This window comes from Phocoena phocoena, chromosome 11, assembly GCF_963924675.1.
Source record: "Phocoena phocoena chromosome 11, mPhoPho1.1, whole genome shotgun sequence".
NCBI lineage: Eukaryota > Metazoa > Chordata > Mammalia > Artiodactyla > Phocoenidae > Phocoena > Phocoena phocoena.
The window spans coordinates 82,342,595-82,361,529 of record NC_089229.1 but is presented as its reverse complement, the minus strand read 5'-3'; the positions used below and the strand labels follow the sequence as shown (position 1 = coordinate 82,361,529).

The 18,935-nt window shown below is 41.0% G+C and overlaps 2 protein-coding genes across 3 annotated transcripts in view; one reads left to right on the top strand and one right to left on the bottom strand.

Annotated features, from left to right (window-relative positions):
* Positions 1-760: 760 nt before the first annotated feature.
* IRAG2 (inositol 1,4,5-triphosphate receptor associated 2) overlaps positions 761-18,935 on the top strand; it is a 94,360-nt gene continuing 76,185 nt past the window's right edge. The window contains exons 1-6 of the mRNA XM_065887575.1: positions 761-1,334; positions 2,243-2,356; positions 9,559-9,739; positions 15,330-15,409; positions 15,500-15,578; positions 17,077-17,235. Of these exons, the coding sequence (XP_065743647.1) occupies positions 761-1,334; positions 2,243-2,356; positions 9,559-9,739; positions 15,330-15,409; positions 15,500-15,578; positions 17,077-17,235 (1,187 nt within the window). The remainder of the gene's footprint in view (positions 1,335-2,242; positions 2,357-9,558; positions 9,740-15,329; positions 15,410-15,499; positions 15,579-17,076; positions 17,236-18,935) is intronic.
* LOC136130982 (nuclear speckle splicing regulatory protein 1) lies at positions 11,310-13,332 on the bottom strand. 2 transcript variants are annotated; one of them, XM_065887653.1, is made up of 2 exons: positions 13,292-13,327; positions 11,632-13,197 (listed from the first exon to the last, which is right to left on the bottom strand). In XM_065887653.1, the coding sequence occupies exon 2, from the start codon at positions 13,147-13,149 to the stop codon at positions 11,632-11,634; it is 1,518 nt and encodes a 505-aa protein (XP_065743725.1). In that variant the 5' UTR covers positions 13,150-13,197; positions 13,292-13,327. The 2 variants fall into 2 exon arrangements, with proteins under 2 accessions (XP_065743724.1, XP_065743725.1); XM_065887652.1 differs by having other exon boundaries at positions 11,310-13,332.

The window sequence follows — 18,935 nt, the reverse complement described above, 5'->3', positions numbered from 1 at the left end:
TACATATCTGATGGGGTTTGTGTGAAGTTTAGACATAATACATGTAAAATGCTCAATAAAGGGGATATTTATTAAGTTCTCAATAGCTGAGAATCAGAATAGGTACTCAAATGGGAGCTTTCATATCATCACCATCATCGTATTTGACATATACATGAAAAGCAATGTGGTTAGGGGTCCTCTGGAGCAGGAATAACTGGGTTCAAATCTGGACTCTGGAACTTATCTAAGGTGACTCTGGGTACGTCCCTATTCTCTCTGTGCCTGAAAATGGAGCGAATAGTAATGCTTGCCTCATAGAGTTGTTCTGAGGATGAATGAGTTGATACATATAAAGAACTTAGTACCACGCCTGGCTCATGGGAAATACTTTATATATGTGAGCGGTTATTATTTTCTAGAAATTTGAGGGCCAAAGTTAGACATGCGGAAATTTGTTTAAACAACAAGGACTTACTGTATAGCACAGGGACCTATATTCAATATCTTGTAATAATCTATAATGGAAGAGAATCTGTATAACTGAATCACTCTGCTGTACACCTGAAACTAACACACCATTGTAAATCAACTATACTTAAATATAAAAAAGCAGTTGTTTAAAGATAGCTGTTTAAAGGCATCTTGATCCCACCAAAGTCGGTTTGGGAATAAATAGCTATTGCTACATTGTTGTTAGGACAATGCTAACTTTGAAAAACATGTCTACTTTTGCCAGTACTTTAGCCACTTCCTCTGTCTCATTGGAGGAAAGTCAACAATGGCCTCTGTCAAGAAAGCAACTGAGAAGCGGCATAACCCGGTGCAAAGCATCTGTAGAAAAATCCAAGCCATCCAAAAGAGAGAAGAGAGTACAAATCCCATCCAACAGATTATCAGATACCAATCTAGCAGGTTTGACAGTCCACAGACTAACCCCAAGAAAGACTTTGAAGAGGTACTGAAGAAAATGATGACTGCTGCCATTCCTCTGCCCGACCCTCGCTCCTCAAGCCCTGAGAAAGTTGGTGCCTTTACTTCACATCCTCAACGAGCGTCTCCAAGAACCCCATCCATCTCTCATCTCAGCTCTCCTGAGTATGCCACATATTCTCTTATCCTCACAAGCTCGGAAAACATCTCAAGGCCTAGATCACAGAGCTCCCAGAATTACACATCTTTGATACCGCAGATCAGAAAAAGGGAACTCTTCTCTAACAAGGATTTGAAAAACTGTTGTAGTGAAAATGATTTTAGCGCCTTAACCCTCGACTTTGATTCCACCTCTAATCAGAGCTCCGAATTTTTTACTCCTCAGGATTCAGTGGTGAAAAAATTATCTCTGAATGAAGAGGGTAAATATTCATCTTTTAATATTTGTTCTTCTGATAAAGCCTTGAGCATATCACTATGAGAATACCTGAACTAAAATGAAATACCAGTGTACATTATCGAAACTTGGAGGGAAGCATCCATCTTTCCCTTAAAATTGTTTTTTACTCTCTTAAAAAACTCTTAGATGTGAAATATAAGTATTTTCTATGCTTTCAATTATAAACCTGATAGAAATTCTAGATTGTATTTACAATCATAATCATTGGCATTTCTCTGCTGACCTGAAAACAAACTTTCTCTTGGGCAAATTAGAATGGCATGATGGGAAGACATAGATACAGGGGAGCTAAAGTTCCAACATGCCTTGCTGAAAACTACCATTTTAGCATTTTTTGTGTTTGTGAGAGTAAAACATGTAAGAAAATGTAGAGCCAATAAAGTAGACCAGGGGAGAATGTAAATTTTGGAGGCCAATTTCAATGAAATTTTGGAATTCTATTTAGAGGATTGCTTACAGAGTCCCATATGTGATAGGCCCTGAAAAACAAAACAATGTAAAATGGCACATTTTCTGTAGAGCTAATCTTTACATTCCCTCTATTTTTCCTTAAAATATTTCTATTTGTGCTACACTATTTGCTTTTTCACAGAGTGCTTCTAACGTTACAGGGCAGTAAAGCTCATTTCCCTCTTCATCATCTCTCCTTTTATTCTACCTTTATAAAACTTATAAGGAAAGGAAAATGAATAATCAGAGACCCTTCAAGACCACTTTTTCTGCTTGATCTATTCAAGTTAAGTAACCAGTATTGTGGACTGCTCTTTATTTAAATATGTTTTCTTGTTAAAATTAAAACAAAAAAAAATGAGCAATTAAGCATATTAGCACAGAAAAGCATCTGGGTATGCAAACTTTTTCTTCTCCTAGGGTGGAAACAAGGAACTGATGATGGCAAGGAAGATGTAACCTATAGCAATAACAGGACCTGTGAAGAGGAGTTGCTTACAAGTATTTTTAATGCATGTGACACCAAATGCAGAGGTCAGTTGAAAATTATCTGCTCAAATGTTCGGTGGTACTCATCGCGTCATTGTAACTTTCTATTGCAAGAGAAAGGGAAATGGCTTATGTGTGGTGCTCTGTGCATCTGTGTCTACACACGTGGTGGGTACAACCTAATTTGGGAGGAAGAGTGGCCGTCTAGAGGTTGGTTAATTTCTTTGTACCTGTTTTACATATTTTACAGTGTCTTGAATGATTTTATTGAGCTTATCAACTGATTTACCAGCTGCAATCATTGACTGGAACTACTTACCTCTCATAGTTGTTTCCTCACAAGAAATATATACTTCATACATATAAAACTGCTACACAAATTTAGCTCAAATTTTTGAGTTAATTTTAGATTTTCAGTTCTGTTTTTCTTAGAGATGTGTTCTTTTTAAAATTTCCGCAAGTAATTTTTAGCATGTAAATGGCTTGTGATCACTGTAATAAAATTAATAATAGATAGAAAAGAAGGGAAAAAACTCATCAGTAATTCTGTTTCCCTGAGTAAGCATTGTTAATGGTTTGTTGTATAACCTTCCACAAATTCCTTGGTCAATATGGTTTTGTTTTATTTGGATTAAAACTTCTTTATTATAGAACATTACAAACATATACAGGAGTAAAGAGGTATAACCCTTATAATGTAAATAGTGTCGTAGATAATGATGTCTCATTTCTAGCCCCACCCACTTTCCTCTCCTCCACTCTGGATTAGTTTGAGACAAATACATGACATCATATTATTTCACCTGTAAATATTTCAGTACGTTCAAAAGATAAAGACTGACTTCAGACACAACTATACAATGTCATTTTTATGACTAAAAAGGTGACATACTTTCTTATTATCAAATATCTTATCAGGGGCTTCCCTGGTGGTGCAGTGGTTGAGAGTCCGCCTGCCGATGCAGGGGACGTGGGTTCGTGCCCCGGTCCGGGAAGATCCCACATGCCGCGGAGCGGCTGGGCCCATGAGCCATGGCCCTGAGCCTGCGCGTCCGGAGCCTGTGCCCTGCAACGGGAGAGGCCACAACAGTGAGAGGCCCACGTACCGCAAAAAAAAAAAAAAAAAAAAAAATCTTATCAGCATTTGTTTTCTCATTTGTGTGAGAAATTTATTTTTTCTTAAACAGTTTAATTGTTCCAATCAATATCCAAGAAAAGTTTGTTCATTGTTATTGGTCGTCTAGCTTCTCTCTATTTCCCTTCCTATTCTCTCTTTTTTGTATTTTAAGGTATTTGTTAATGAAACTGATTCTTTTATCTCATAGTTTCCCCCAGTCTGAATTTTGGTGATTGTGTGGTCTTAGAAACACAACCTGTTTCTTTGTCCCCTACATTTAGAGGTTTGATCAGATAAAAGTTTTGTATCTCCTTTTGGCAAGATTCCGCATAGACGGTGTATATATTTTTATCAGAAGACAGAACTATTTGAGGATGAAGGCCTAGATTTATTCTTTCATTAGGTGTTGTGAAAGGTGATAGTCTATTATTCCTTCCTATTTTATCAGCTGGAATATCTATAAAAAGAAACTCTACCCTGCCTAGCAACTATTTGGCTGTGGCTGAGTCTTGTTTCCCAAAGGAAAGGCAGGATAAAAGCTTGATTGTGCTTCTGATTGAGAGTGAATTGCAGATATTGTGCCTTTTTACCCCTAAGTACATCAGTGTGTATTTCCTACAAAGGACATTTGCTTGCATGACCACAGAATGATTGTCAAAATTAGGATATTTAACCTTGATACAATATTATTATCTAATTTAAAAGTCTATATTCAAATTCTGTCAATTTTTCCCAATAATATTCTTTATAGATTTTTTTGTTTCCATGTCCAGGATCGAATTCAGTTGTCACATCTCTTTAGTCTCCTTAAATCTGGAGGAGTTCCTCGATTCCTTGTCTTTTATGACCTTGAAATTTTTGAAGAGTATATGCCAGTAACTTTGTAGAACATCTCATATTTCCTCTTTTTTTTTTTGTTTTTTGGGTTTTTTTTGCAGTACGCGGGTCTCTCACTGCTGCCGCCTCTCCCGTTGCGGAGCACAGGCTCCGGACGCGCAGGCTCAGTGGCCATGGCTCACGGGCCCAGCCGCTCCGCGGCATGTGGGATCTTCCCGGACCGGGGCACGAACCCGTGTCCCCTGCATCGGCAGGCGGACTCCCAACCACTGCGCCACCAGGGAAGTCCATGATATTTCCTCTTGATTATTCAGGTTCTACATTTTTGCAGGCACACTACGGAAGTGATGTTATGTTCTTCTCCGTACAATATTTCAGGATTTTTAACTTTGATCACTTGATTAGTGTGGTGTCTGCCAAATATCCCTATTGTAAAGTTACTATTTTTCCTTTATAATGGCTATAAAAAAATCAATCAGTCGATCTAAGAAAGAAATGGAAAATTTTATTCGAGGCAAATTGAGGATTATAACTCAGAAACAGCCTTTCCGAAAGCTCTGAGAACTGTTCTGCCTGTTAAAGATCAAAGCACATTTTGAGACAGAGGGCTGTACGTTCAACGACATATTATTGACAGTCTACACACTCCAGATCTAAGCATGCAAAGCGAGTAGTTGTTCGTGGGTCATCGTGGGTCATCGTGGCTCCTTACAAGATTAAGAAGGAAGGTTATGTCCTACGGATTTGTCTTACTGTTGCTCAGAGAATGTTGCTCTTTTTGGTTGAGCAGGTATTTCTGCTGATGGGGATGTTTGGGATGCATAATGTAGATACACAGTGCACAGTAGAGGGTAGAGAGGAGGCCAAAGAGCAGAGGAAATATTTTATGTTTAAATTTTCCTTGACTTGCCTTAGAATATGAATTTTTATTTCATCAGTAATTAATAAATATGGGAAGATACTTTGAATCTATGTAAACATTCTGTTCGTCATCAAACTTTCACTCACTAGTTTTAGCATCTGTGATATTATGATTTATTATAAGTAGTATATATTTGGTCTTTGTCCCATTTGTGGCACAGAGCTCCTAAAACCATTACAATTTCCTAAGTGATGAGAGCAATAAAGGTGCCTTTTTTATGTTAATGAAATGACTTTTGGACCCCACCTTAGGATGAGGGCTAGTTGCCAATGGAGCCAATCATGTGATTAGGTGGTTGGAACTTTCGGTCCCACTCCCCAGACCTCCAGGGAGGGGAGAGGGGATGGAGATTGAGTTTCATCACCAATGGCCAATGATCTAATCAATCATGCTATGTAACGAAGCCACCATAAAAACCCAAAAGGAGAGGTTTGGAAAGCTTCCACGTGGAGATTTGGAAAGTGTGGCATGCTGGGCAGAGCACGGAAGCTCCATGCCCTTTCCCCATACCTTGCCCTGTACATCTCTTCCATCTGGCTGTTCCTGAGTTATATCCTTGTATAATAAACTGGTGATATAGTTAAGTAAAAATTTTCTTTGAGTTCTGTGAGTTGCTCTAGCAAATTAATGGAACACAAAGAGGAGTCATGGGAACCTCCAATCTATAGCTGGTCCATCAGAAGCACAGGTGATAACCCGGCCTTGAATTGGTGTCTACAGGGGGTGGGGTCAGTTTTGTAAGACTGAGCCATTAACCCATGGCTCTGACACTATCACCACATAGGTAGTGTCAGAATTGGGTTGAACTGTAGAACACCCAGTGTCTCGAGAATTGCTTGGATGTGTGTATGTTGTGGGGTGGGGTAGGAGGGAGGGGGAAGAACCCTACACATTGGAATTGGTGATCAGAAACATAGCATCTACTGATATTTCTTGCCTAAATCAATTCTTACCATGGTGTTGCCAAATAGAAAATTTTCAATTTCCAATATTCTTTCTATATTTTTTACTTGTCAATCTATCATCAGGGTTTTACCATTTCTCTAATTAAATGAATTAATATCACTATGAATTTCTGGATTCTTCTTAATTCAATATATATAATCTGTTACTATCATTATTTATTTTTTTATTTTTTTTTGCGGTATGCAGGCCTCTCACTGTTGTGGCCTCTCCCGTTGTGGAGCACAGGCTCCAGACGCGCAGGCTCAGCGGCCATGGCTCACGGGGCCCAGCTGCTCCGCAGCATATGGAATCTTCTCGGACCGGGGCACGAACCCATGTCCCCTGCATTGGCAGGCGGACTGTCAACCACTGCGCCACCAGGGAAGCCCTATCATTATTTATTTTGATGCTCAAATTGTCCCAGAGTTGGCCGGCAAGATATCCTTTAAGCTGGCTCCTATGTCTGTCTGCATTGTCCCCATCTTTCTTTGAGCATCTCATTACTTCCTGGAGCAACCAGGTGTCCCAGGTACTAATAATTTTGAGACATCCCCATCCTTTTTAGTAGCTTCCTTGTTTTCCCTAGTATTATAAAAGTTTTTAGGCTTATCTCATATATTTCCTGTCCCAACCTTGGAATCAGTTATTTCTTCAAGGATCCATGGTTCCTTTTAATGGGAAATAATATATAGAGACCACAGTCTGGGGGCAGGGGATGGTGGTTGTTTCTAGGCATTTTCAGTGGGCAGACCTAAGAAGTACTTGAAAATTTTGAAGATATATTGCATTATGAGTTCATAGTCTTCCTTCTAAAGCAAATTCAGGACTACAGGGTTTTTACTCATCTCATGTTCTGTATGCCCTTTTTCAACCACAGAAAATCTTGGTTCTCAGCGACACCAGTGTAAATGTTCCTTTGCTTTCTTCTACAATACATACACAATGGTTTCGGATGAGCAGTACCCAAACTACTTATGTCGTCTCCTGTCGCTGAATTACGACAAACTTGGTGGCTTGAAGACACACACATTCACTACCTCACAATTTCTGTGCATCGGGAATTCACACATGGTTTACATGGGTCCTCTGGTAAGGAACTCACTCACAAGGCTGCAATCAAGATGTTGGCCAGGGCAGCTGTCTCATCTGTGGCTCGACTGGGGAATGACCTGCTCTAGGTGGCAGAATTTAGTTTCTTGCAGTTGTAGTACTGAGGGCTTCAGAGTCTTGTTGCTGTCAGCTGGACAGTTTCTTACTAGTTGGACCTCTAAACATAGGTAGTCCATAATATGGCAGTTTGCCTCTTCAAAGCCAGCAAGGGAATGACTCCAGCAAGATAGGCACTGTGATCTTATGTAACTTAATCATGCAATTAGATACACGTAATCCTGTCTCCTTTGCCATATTCTACTGTTTAGAAGCAAGTCCCAGGTCATGCCCACAATCAAGGGAGGAGACTACACAGGGGTGTAAACATTAGGAGGCAGGGATCATAAAGGGGCACGCTGAAGTCTGTCCACCTCACCACCACAATGGTTTAAGGCTTGTTTTTCATCATTCTTTCTCCTTAAGCTATATACAACAAGTTCCCTAAGTATGTATGGGAATGTTCCCAGACTTGCTTTATAATCAGCTTTTGCTCACTTAATAATTTTGAGTACTTGTCTGGGTCAGCAAATTTGCTTTATATACTGTACTTTTGGGGGATGTAACATAATATATTTAAACAACATGTCTCAATTGGATTTTTTTTCTCTATTATAAACAGCACCATAATGATCCATAATGAACATTCTCGTAGCAAAACATTTGCCTATACTCTTAATTGTATTGGTAGGATGAATGGGGCTTACTTATTGCCCCAAATCCTCTCTGTTTGGACAGAATTTAAGGAAATATTTCCCTGAAGAAAATAAGGAAGTTCCACTGAAGGGAGATGGGAGATGTGTTAGAAACAGAACCAATGGGTGTGTGTGTATGTGTGTGTGTGTGTGTGCGTGTGTAATGGACATAAAGAGATTTATTGTAAAGAATTGACTCACATGATTATGGAAGCAGACAAGTTCTAAGATCCGCAGGGTGAGTGAGTAAGCCGAAATCCTGGAGAGCTGATGATGGTTTAGTCCCAGTCAGCGTCCAAACACCCGAGAACCAGGAGGGAACCCGTCCAAAGGTCGACAGGCTGAAAACTGAGAAGGAGCTGATGTCTTTGTTTGAGTCCAAAGTCAGGAAAAAAGACAAGTCCGGGTTCAAAGGCAGTCATGCAGGAAGAACTCTCTCTCACTTGGGGAAGGGTCTGCCTTTTTGTTCTAACCAGGACCACACACATTAGGGAGGGCAGTCTGTGTTAACTTAGCCTACCAGTTTAAATGTTCATCTCATTCAAAAACACCCCGACAGACGCAACCGAATTATGTGGCCCCGTTAAGTTAACGTGTTGCAAAACCATCACAGGAGACCTTTCGAGTTTTGAGGTGTATATGTTACAGGTTCCAGAGTTTTAGTGGAGGAAAATGAGATATAGGTGTTTTTTTGACTCTCCAACTGTACTGCAAACAGGAATAAAAATCATCTCGCTAAATAATTATTAATAATTTTACTTCCATTTCTTCCTGTCACAGCCAAATGACACTTTCCATTAAATTAATACTCTCTTTAAAGTTGTTCAGTCTCCCCTCCTTCTAATTATATACTGGACTTATTCTATATATACAGCAGGGTCTCTGCTTACCTCCTGGGGGAAGAATCTTCACTTCTGCATCTACCCTATCAACCTTCTACTTCCTTTTCCTTCTCCCCTTCAAGCAGCTAGCCTAAGTCAGGACTTAGTTAAAAGACGTGTCTTATGCTTAAGGAAGATTGGTGTGTTAATAACTAACATAGTCTGTTTGACTTTAATTTCTGAACGTGATAGTAGGACTGACTGTGTCTGAGAATGACTTTTCTACCCCTCCCCCCAAATAAAAGTCAGACCACTTACTGGAGGCTGAAGTTTCATCTAGGGCAGAGGAAACCCTTCCTTCACCGAATGTTTTTTAAGAAGAGAATGGGAGACAAAAATCAAGTGGCATTTTGATCACTTCCCACAAGTGATTATTGAATACATATGTCGTTCTTATTTAGATCTCACAGCGACTCTGTGTGGTAGCATCATCTCACAGACAAGTACACTGAGGCTCAAAGAGGTTGAGTGATTGTCCCAGAGCCACGCAGCTGATACAGTGCAGAGCCAAGATCTGACCCTAGTCTGTTAGACTCCAACCCAAGGCCAGTGCTCTTTTGACTCTGTGATACCAACTCAGCAGTACTGCGAGGGTTATAAGGCACGTTTAGGTTCCCAAGGGACCTAAAAGAGTTAAGTGCCTCATTTTAAAAAAATAATCTTTCCCCACCTTTGAAAACTAACTTGGCTTTCTTCTTCCTAAGGCTCAGTCAGAGTTACCAAAGTAATAGATTACCTGAGACAAACAACTAGTCAAGGTTCTGAAGATGGTAGCCTTGAGGAGCTGTGGAACAGGCTCGATCCTGAAAAGAGAGACATGCATGTGAATCTGGAAACCTTCCAGGCCATCATGAGAGAATGGATAGCTCACTGCAGAAACAAATGGTAATCATCGTCCCAGCAGGACGTGTTTTCAGGTTCTGTTTTAACAATGGCTTACAATGAATGCTAATCACTGTTTTCTGCGCTGATGGAAATACTGTAATCTGGTGCTTTTCACATTTGAGCGTGCACTGGAATCACCTAAATGGTATTCTACCTGATTGTTGGGTATCTCCACCATGATTGAGTAGGTCTGGGGTTAAGCCTGATAATTTGCATTTCTAGCATGTTTCCAGGTGACACTGATACTGATGGGGGAGTTGGTGGGGGGTGATGGGCACACTTTGAGAACCTATTATGTTAATTATGATAACATTCATTTATTGTGATTAGGGGCAGCACATATTATTACGTTCTTCTGGCGTAAGAGTCAAGCAAATTATTGGTGCTGACCACCAAGTCACCAAACGAATCTAAATTCAGCATGAACTCCCTTTTAAGGTCAGTGGGGAGATGTAGTCAGTGAGTGTAATTTAGAAGCCTAGAATATAGGGAGGCTAAAAGGAAAAGGAAAGGATGGTGAAGCTGAGAAAAGGAGAAGGAGCATGGTACCCATGAGATCAGGTGCCCTGGGCGGATACTGGAGAAGCATCATCTTCTTTCACGGGAAGCCTAACCCTTGGGCTTTTACTCAGCCACCCATCTCCAGCTACCAGCTGATATGTACTAGGGGTTTTCTTAAAGAACGCTTTAAGCCCAAACGGTGGCAAAACTTGCTAGATTTCATGCGGGGTTAGGATGTATATGTTGCAGGAAGGGGGACCCGTTCCGGGGCCTGAGAGTGCACCCTTGTCTAACACTCAGAAATGAATTGTCCAAGGAGACACATGTGCTGACAAAGCAAGAGACTTCATTGGGAAGCGGTGCCCAGGTGGAGAGCAGCAGGGTAAGGGAACCCAGGAGGACTGCTCTGCCACGTGGCTCGCAGTCTCGGGTTTTGCGGTAATGGGGTTAGTTTCCGTGTTGTCTCTGACCCATCATTCTGACTCAGGATCCTCCCTGGTGGCGTGCGCATCCCTCTGCCAAGATGGATTCCAGCGTGCGGGTTTCTGGGAGGTTGGCAGGACATAGAGTCTCTTCCTTCCTCTTTTTGGCGCCTCCCACATTCTCCTGGTTAGTTTTCTGCGGTAGCACTGTGTGGTGGTGTTGTTGTTTTGGCTGCGTTGGGTTTTTCGTTGCTGCACACGGGCTTTCTCTAGGTGCGGCGAGCAGGGGCTACTCTTCGTTGCGGTGCGGGGGCTTCTCGCTGAGGTGGCTTCTCTTGTTGTGGCGCATGGGCTCTAGGCGCACGGGCTTCAGTAGTTGTGTCTCATGGGCTCTAGAGCGCAGGCTCAGTAGCTGTGGTGCACGGGCTTAGTTGCGCTGTGGCACGTGGGATCTTCCCGGATCAGGGCTCGAACCTGTGTCCCCTGAATTGGCAGGGGGATTCTTTTTTGTGATCTGTATTTTACACTTTAATACAAATTTTAGAACATAAAGTAAAACAATATTCTCTGTTCAAATCCACATATTTTTATCTGAAACATGACATTTATAAAACAAACAGCTCCTGCAACAAATGCAACATAGAAGAGTTATTTAAATTATTTTTTAATGGTTGTAGTGGAGCCAATTTTCCTCATTAAGTACCTACGGGGATTCAGCACTCTCTTTAGGTTGCTTGAATACAACCAAGAATGTGGTATTGATAAGTAAATATTATATATTAATTTAGTTAAACATTCAAGATAAAAGGATTGACTTCTGACTTAAACCTAAACCAAAAATGAATTTTGAAAATATATTTTAAAATACCCTCCCAACCACTGTTAACACACTCCTTTATGTGTTCACTCAACATTTTCCAGGAATTATAATTTTCTGTGTTTCCATAGGTCTTCCTACAGGGGCAGTTATCAATCATCTTCTTTCTCAATATATGTCTTTGCATTAACCCGTGCCATTTGCCGGGCCAAGTATCTGTCTCTCGCTGACATTACAGTTTCTTCGTTGCTCCGCTTTGCAAACTTGTTCACTGTCTCGTGTGGCCTCTCTTGTTCTTTGCCAGTCCCTTGGCATTTCTCTGTGAATCTGTGTTTTGCTCCCAGTGATGTTTCAGAACTAGAGGGTTTCTCTGTGTTTCTTTCTTTGTCCTTTTCCATGTTTCTCATTTTATTGGCTCTTTCCTGGTTAAGAAACCTATCCTTTGCCCTAGAATTTGGGCTTTCCTTTCTTTCTTGATTTCTTTCTGAAGATTGAACACTTACTTCTCGGTTTTCTCTATCTCTGTATTTATCACTGTTTTCATATCTTTCTTTCCTTGCTTTCATATGCTCTTCCTTTTCTTTGCTTTTCTCTTCCTTCTCTCCTCCTTTCTCAATGTGTCGGTCATAATCATTTCGTTGTCTGTCTCTTTCTTGTTCTCTTGAGGGGTATTTCTCCCTGTCTCTCTCCCTTTTCCATTCCCTATCATTTCTTTCTCTCTGGTCTCTTCCCCTCAGTCTATCTTCTTGTTCATGCCTCTTCCAGTGTGAATCTCTGTAACTGGCCTCTCTGTGCCTATGGGAATCCTTCTTTTCTTTTTGGTAATCACGGTCAGTGTAATAGTTGTCCTCCCTGGATTGTCTCTCTTGGTGCTGATCTTCCCTTTTCTCATGTCCTCTTGACTTGGAACTTTTTGTGTGGTATTTGGTACCATGCTCTCTTTCTTCACTAGATGACTGTGAGTGGGTATGACTTCTGTGATGCCTGGAGTCATTTTTTAAGGTCTCTGTGCCCTTTTCCCTTCTGCAGTTCACTTTATTATCTTCTTCCATTTCATCATCCTCACTGCTCTTAGCATCAAAGTCACTGTCTGCATCTGGGTTTTCCTCTACTTTCACAACAGTTTGGAGAATGCAGTTCTCATGAGGTGTTGTTCTGTCTTCTGAACTTACTTCATCGGAATATCCCTTTGATTTCTCTTCTTTTATCCCAGACCTGGCTTCACGAAAGCTGCATGTAGGTATTTCCTCTTCACCAACTGCTTGATTTAATAGGTGCCTATAAAATCCACTGAGATCGCTCTGCTTGGTTACATCCAAACGTGCTTCAAGTGCAGCAGCCCTCCTTTCTCTTTCTTCCTCTTCAGCTCTCTCTTGCAGTTTTTTCTTATAAGCAGATGTTACAAATGCCTCTTTATCATCAAATTCTCCCTTTTCCATTTCTCGTTCTCTTTGTATTTTCTTTTCCATTCTTTTTTCCTGTTCCTTTTTTCTGATCTCAACTGCTTTTAGTAAGTTGTGAATGTACTTGGGCTTTCGGTCTTTTCCCAAAAGCAATTTTGGATTACTTTCTTCCTTTTTTTTCTTCATTTCATCATAAATACTGTCATATTCATATACAGTAGAATCTTCTGCAAGGGCCTTTTGGATTTCCAGTTTGGTCTGTTTCATTGCTTGCTTCTTAGCAGCTTCTCTCTGAAGGCTTTCACTTACGGAGGTCTCATCATCATCATCAGAATCATTCCCAAACACTGAAGGTTTTTGCAAAACAGGGTGCAACTGCTGTGCTTTCTTTGGCAAAGTAAGCCCATACTGCCTGCCCGGAATCGCCATCTTGCTCCCGTCTCCGCTGAACGTGGCAGGGGGATTCTTAACCGCTGCGCCCCCAGGGAAGCCCAGTACTGTGTTCTTTATCGGGACCTCCTGTTGTGAGACAGTTCATGCAAGTGGTTATCATCATGCCTGGCCAAGGCAGGCGGTTTTGGTCAATGGTTTCCTGATATATAATGACTCAAAAAATGTGACTGAGGGGCTTCCCTGGTGGCGCAGTGGTTGGGGGTCCGCCTGCCGGTGCGGGGGGCGCGGGTTCGTGCCCTGGTCCGGGAGGGTCCCGCGTGCCGCGGAGCGGCTGGGCCTGTGGGCCGTGGCCGCTGGGCCTGCGCGTCTGGAGCCTGTGCTCCGCGACGGGCGAGGCCTCGGCGGTGGGAGGCCGGCGTACCTAAAAAAAAAAAAAAAAAATGTGACTGAGATGTTGTTTGTTATACACGAGTTGATTGTGAAGGCAAGATAAATATATATTAAAATATCTAATCTTACTAGTAATCAAAGAAATGCAAATAAAGAGAACATACCATTTTTGCCCATCAGGTTAACAAAGATTTAGAAGAATGACTCTATCCCATGTCATCAGGGCAGGTGGAGAAACAGGCCCTCTCATACTTTGTTGGTAATGGTGTAAGTTGGCACAGTTTTTCACGGGCAATTTAGGAATGTGTATCAAACCCTTAAAAATATGTAATGTGGTCAAATAATGTAACTTCGGGAAAAATAACCAATCATATACTCTATATATGCAGAATGTTGTTTATGATAGTAATAAATATAACAAATATGGAAATACTTAAAAGCAGATATTTGGACAAATGACTTACAATACTTCCATACACTAGAATCCTAATTAGCCACTCAAAATTATAATTAGATAAATACTTGACAAGAGAAATATTCATATGTATTCATTTCAAACAATCGGCCATAGATCTGTATATGTAGTACGATCCCTTATTTGTCAAGAAATAAAAATATGCACAGAAAAGTTGGGAGGAATATACTCCAAAATGATTATCCTGCATGATGACCTTAAGTTTGTGTCCTCTTTTCTTATGAATTTTCTATTCTTACTAAAATATTTAGGTTTGATTGTGTAATAAAAGTATCAATAATTCATTTATAAAGTGGAGTGAGGGCTAAAGAGAAAACTTATTTTTATAACAAATAGAAAGGAAAAGAAAAAACATGGGAGATATAAATACAAAATATCAGAACAGAAACTCAGAAATGGTGATGGGTGTAGATCTAGGAATAGTAAGAGTGATGTCTGAGTTACTCTGCTCAGTCATCTTCTGACAGACATCTCACACTGAAATGCAACGGGACGTACGTACAAATTGAGTGGCTTTTGGAGCTGTTCCAGAGAGGTAATCTAAGGGTTTGGCATTTAGAAAGATTAAGTGATAAAACTAAAATCATAGTATAAAGACTCTCGGAAAAGAAATGGTTGAAATTTTAATATGTTTATTTTGGGGGTTAGAGCTAGCATTGGTGTCCTGGATAGAGGCCTGTGAAGAGGGTTCCCCAAATTTCAGGTGTGAAATGTTCCAAGGTACAGTTAGTCTAGGTTCAACTTGGTTTTTCGTGAGAAAGAACACCATCAGTGTATCTCAAAGTATTAGTTGTTCGTGTCTTTTCCTTCCCAATTCTTTAAGGCCCAGGTCTTGCTACCTCTACAAGTGTCCACTTATCCCTTTAAACTACATCAACTTCCTGACCCACTGAAACCTCCCATCCCCTAAGCAAAGCTGCTGTACATCGACACCTACCTACTTCTGTGCGCACATTCTCTTTTCATGTTAGATTAAAAGTTTATGGAAGGTGGAGGTACGCCTTATATTTCTTTTCTATGACCGTATTTAAGCACAGTTTTGGGTTCCAAGTAGTTGCTGAATGAATAGATGGTTTTAAAATTCAGAAAGAAAGACCTGAATAAGAAAGTACAGAGCACAACTGAAAAATTAGCTAAGCTTTGGTTTGACAAAGAATCCTAGCTCATTGGTTTTGTTTTTTGGTTACAGGGAAGGAGTGAATAATGGATCAAGCAGCAGAATGGGTAATTCTGCTTTGGAAGAGGACAGCAGAAAATCAGGTGGAGCAAGTATGAATGTGTGTCTTTGGGATTGTTCTGCCACTTTCTTGTGGTTTGGAGAAATGGATTTTTCATAAACCTCTCTTATATGTGTTTCAGTTAAGATGACCACAGATATAACAGAGTCTGTATCACGGAGCTTTGAGGCTTTGGGTGGAGACATGTTTAAAGGAGTCTTGTAAGCATTCTTACTTACAATGCTTTCTTAACTTACAATGCTTTCTTAAGTGCCTCAAATTTTCTTATTTATTTCATAGATTTATGTATTTTATTTACAATAAAGTCACTTAGCTCTTCTTGTGTGTGTGTGTGGTAGGGCTAATATAATTTACTTTTAACTTTTACCTATTCTATCTCAATTGCATTAGAAGTAGTTTCACTAGGAACACAAATTATGGAAGATTAGTATGACATGAATTAACATTTCCTCACTCATGAAACACTTCTCCTTCTTTGACTTCATGTGTTTTCCATGGAGAACAAATTCCATTTGAACTAGAATTATGACATTGACCTTAAGCTCTTTGGGGGATTACTTTTTTTATTTTTATTTTTTTTGCGTTACGCGGGCCTCTCACTGCTGTGGCCTCTCCCATTGCGGAGCACAGGCTCCGGACACGCAGGCTCAGCGGCCATGGCTGACGGGCCCAGCCGCTCCACGGCATATGGGATCTTCCCGGACCGGGGCATGAACCAGTGTCCCCTGCATCGGCAGGCGGACTCTCAACCACTGCGCCACCAGGGAAGCCCTGGGGGATTACTTTTAAAGCACTTCTTTAATAGATACTTTTAGATATGAATGAGAAAAGCTGTTTTCTGCTAAATGTGAGTTTAGATATTAAGGGGAGGTGACTCTATCCTTCCTTAATATTATTTTTTTGCCACACACCACATGGCATGTGGCATGTGGGATCTTAGTTCCCAGACCAGGGATCGAACCCACGCCCGCTGCACGGGATGCACAGAGTCTTAACCACTGGACCTGTCCTTGCTTATTTTATCTTTGCCACTTCAGGTTTATCCATGCAAAAATGGTGGAGTAGGACCCATGTAGCCAATCTGTGCTAAACTCTAATAAAATATGGCAAAGAGGAAGAGAAGGCCTGCGACTCCATGAAACACACAGTCCTGACTCTCACAGGGTTTATGATCACATGTCAGGGGCCAGAGTGACACCCACAAACATTAACAAGCTGTAGAAAATGATAGGAAAGATGAGTCCTAAATTGTGAGCTTCAGGCTACAATTATAAGACCCTAGGAATTGTTTCCTAGTTAAAGGCCTATTCAAACCTGCCAAGATTCCTGACTGAAAGAGCGCAGTATCAGGTTATTTCAGGACTTTCCATAACCCAGGCAGAAATAGGAACTCCTCAGTGTAGACAGCGGCAGGTGTTGGGAGCAAAGTGGAAAGGAGGAAATAAAAGCTGTAGAAGTCGACTTCACTAGTGGCAGGTGCTAAATATCTGGGAATTTTGGAAAAATCTTTGATGCTATTGTAATAAGTACTTGAATAAACACTGTGTAAATAAACTACACTTATGAGGATGGATGAAGACAAAGTAGAAAATCTCACAGGAATATTTAAGCCTGTTTTGGGCTTAACCATTCGCCTTACTTTGATAGGAGGGGATTAGAGATGTTGAAGATTATTCTCATTCGTTCTTTCACCTGCAGAGAGGTGCCTGATTTGATTACCTATGTAGCAGACCTGCATTTCAACAAGCAGAAATTGGAGGAGGAAAATAATAAGCTTAAATTGGCATTAGAAAGCTTGGAGGATGCTAACAGCCAGTTATCAGAGGACTGTACTGAATTGAACCTTCAGATAAAAAGGTAAGCCGTGATGGGGTTACTGTGTGCTGGGAGCTTTCAGTTCTTTTTCCTTTTTTTAAAAAATAAATCCGTTTCTTATTGAGATATAATTCACATAGCAGAAAATTCACCCTTTTAAGGTATACAATTAATTCAGTGGTTTTTAGTATGTTCACAAGGTTGTACGGCCATCACCATGATTTAATTCCAGAATATTTTCATCACTCTAAAAAAAAAATCCCATACTGATTAGCAGTCACTCTCCATTTCCCCCTCGTCTCAGCATCTGGCAGCCACTAATCTACTTTCTATCTCTCTGGATTTGCCTGTTCTGGGCATTTTCCTATAAATGGAATCATACAGTATGTGACCTTTGTGTCTCGCTTCTTTCACTTAGCATCACATTTCCAAAGCTTATCCATGTTGTAGCATATATCACTGCTTCATTCCTTTTTATGGCTGAATAATACTCCATTGTATGGATATACCTCAGTTTGGACACTTGGTTTGTTTCCACTTTTTGACTCTTATGAACAGTACTGCTATGAACATTTGTGTGCAAGCTTTTATGTGGACATACGTTTTCAGTTCTCTTGGGTGTGTACCTAGGAGTGGAATTGCTGGGTAGTAACCTATACTTAGCATTGTGAGGAGCTGCCAAACTGTTTTCCAAAGCAGCAGCACTGTTTTACTTTCCCACCAGTAAGGTTTGTTCGTTCTTTTCTAGTGATGATGTTCCCTATGTCATTCAATCTCTGTGTAAGACCAGTATGCCTAAGGATCAAGCGTGAATCCATCCCAACAGCCTGTGGTTCGGTAGAACTCTTACTCTATGCAAAGTCCCATGCTAAGTATTATGAGAGATACATTGATGAGTCATGTTTAAAATGTACCCTCAGGGTACCCGTAGCCTAGAAGGATGATAAGAATTTCATGATCTTAGCTTAAGATAGAAGGGGATAACGGACCTTGGAGACATACCGGATAAAGTGTCAGATACTGGTAAAATAGGTTGCTGGGAGATGCTTGAGCATCAGGAAACAAGCAACATGGTTCTCACAAAGTATGTCTGTACAGACGTTGTAGGTCTAAAATTCTGAACAGAAAAGTTCTAAGTTAACTTGAAAAGACAGTAAAGCATTCTGACCATGAACTCTTACCCTCATAATTTTTGACCAGCCTCCAAACCAATCTATAAAATTTAAAAAAATATATGCTAACCTTTGGCTTCCCTGGTGGTGCAGTGGTTGAGAGTCCGCCTGCCGATGCAGGGGACAGGGGTTCGTGCCTCGGTCCGGGAGGATCCCACATGCTGCGGAGCGGCTGGGTCCGTGAGCCATGGCCGCTGAGCCTGCGCGTCTGGAGCCTGTGCTCTGCAACGGGAGAGGCCACAGCAGTTGAGAGGAAGCTGACTCTGGTTAAGTTAAGCAGTGAAGACATGTCTTGAAGGGAATTGGGTAACTTGCAGGATGGACAGAAAGGCTAGAGAATCTGGATGGACAGCGAGAATGCCAGTGTCTACAGAATTAAGCCTCCTCTTTTCTACCCCCGCCCCCAACTCCCACCCCCACACACAATCCTTCAGGAAGAGCCTGTTTCCTGTCGGCACTTCCAGCCTATTTTTGATACTGGCTGTTGTCCCATCATGGTATAATTTGCCTTCTGTGTTAATGTGTCCTCGTTAATGGGAGGAACCGTGTCTTATTTATCCTGGTTGCCCC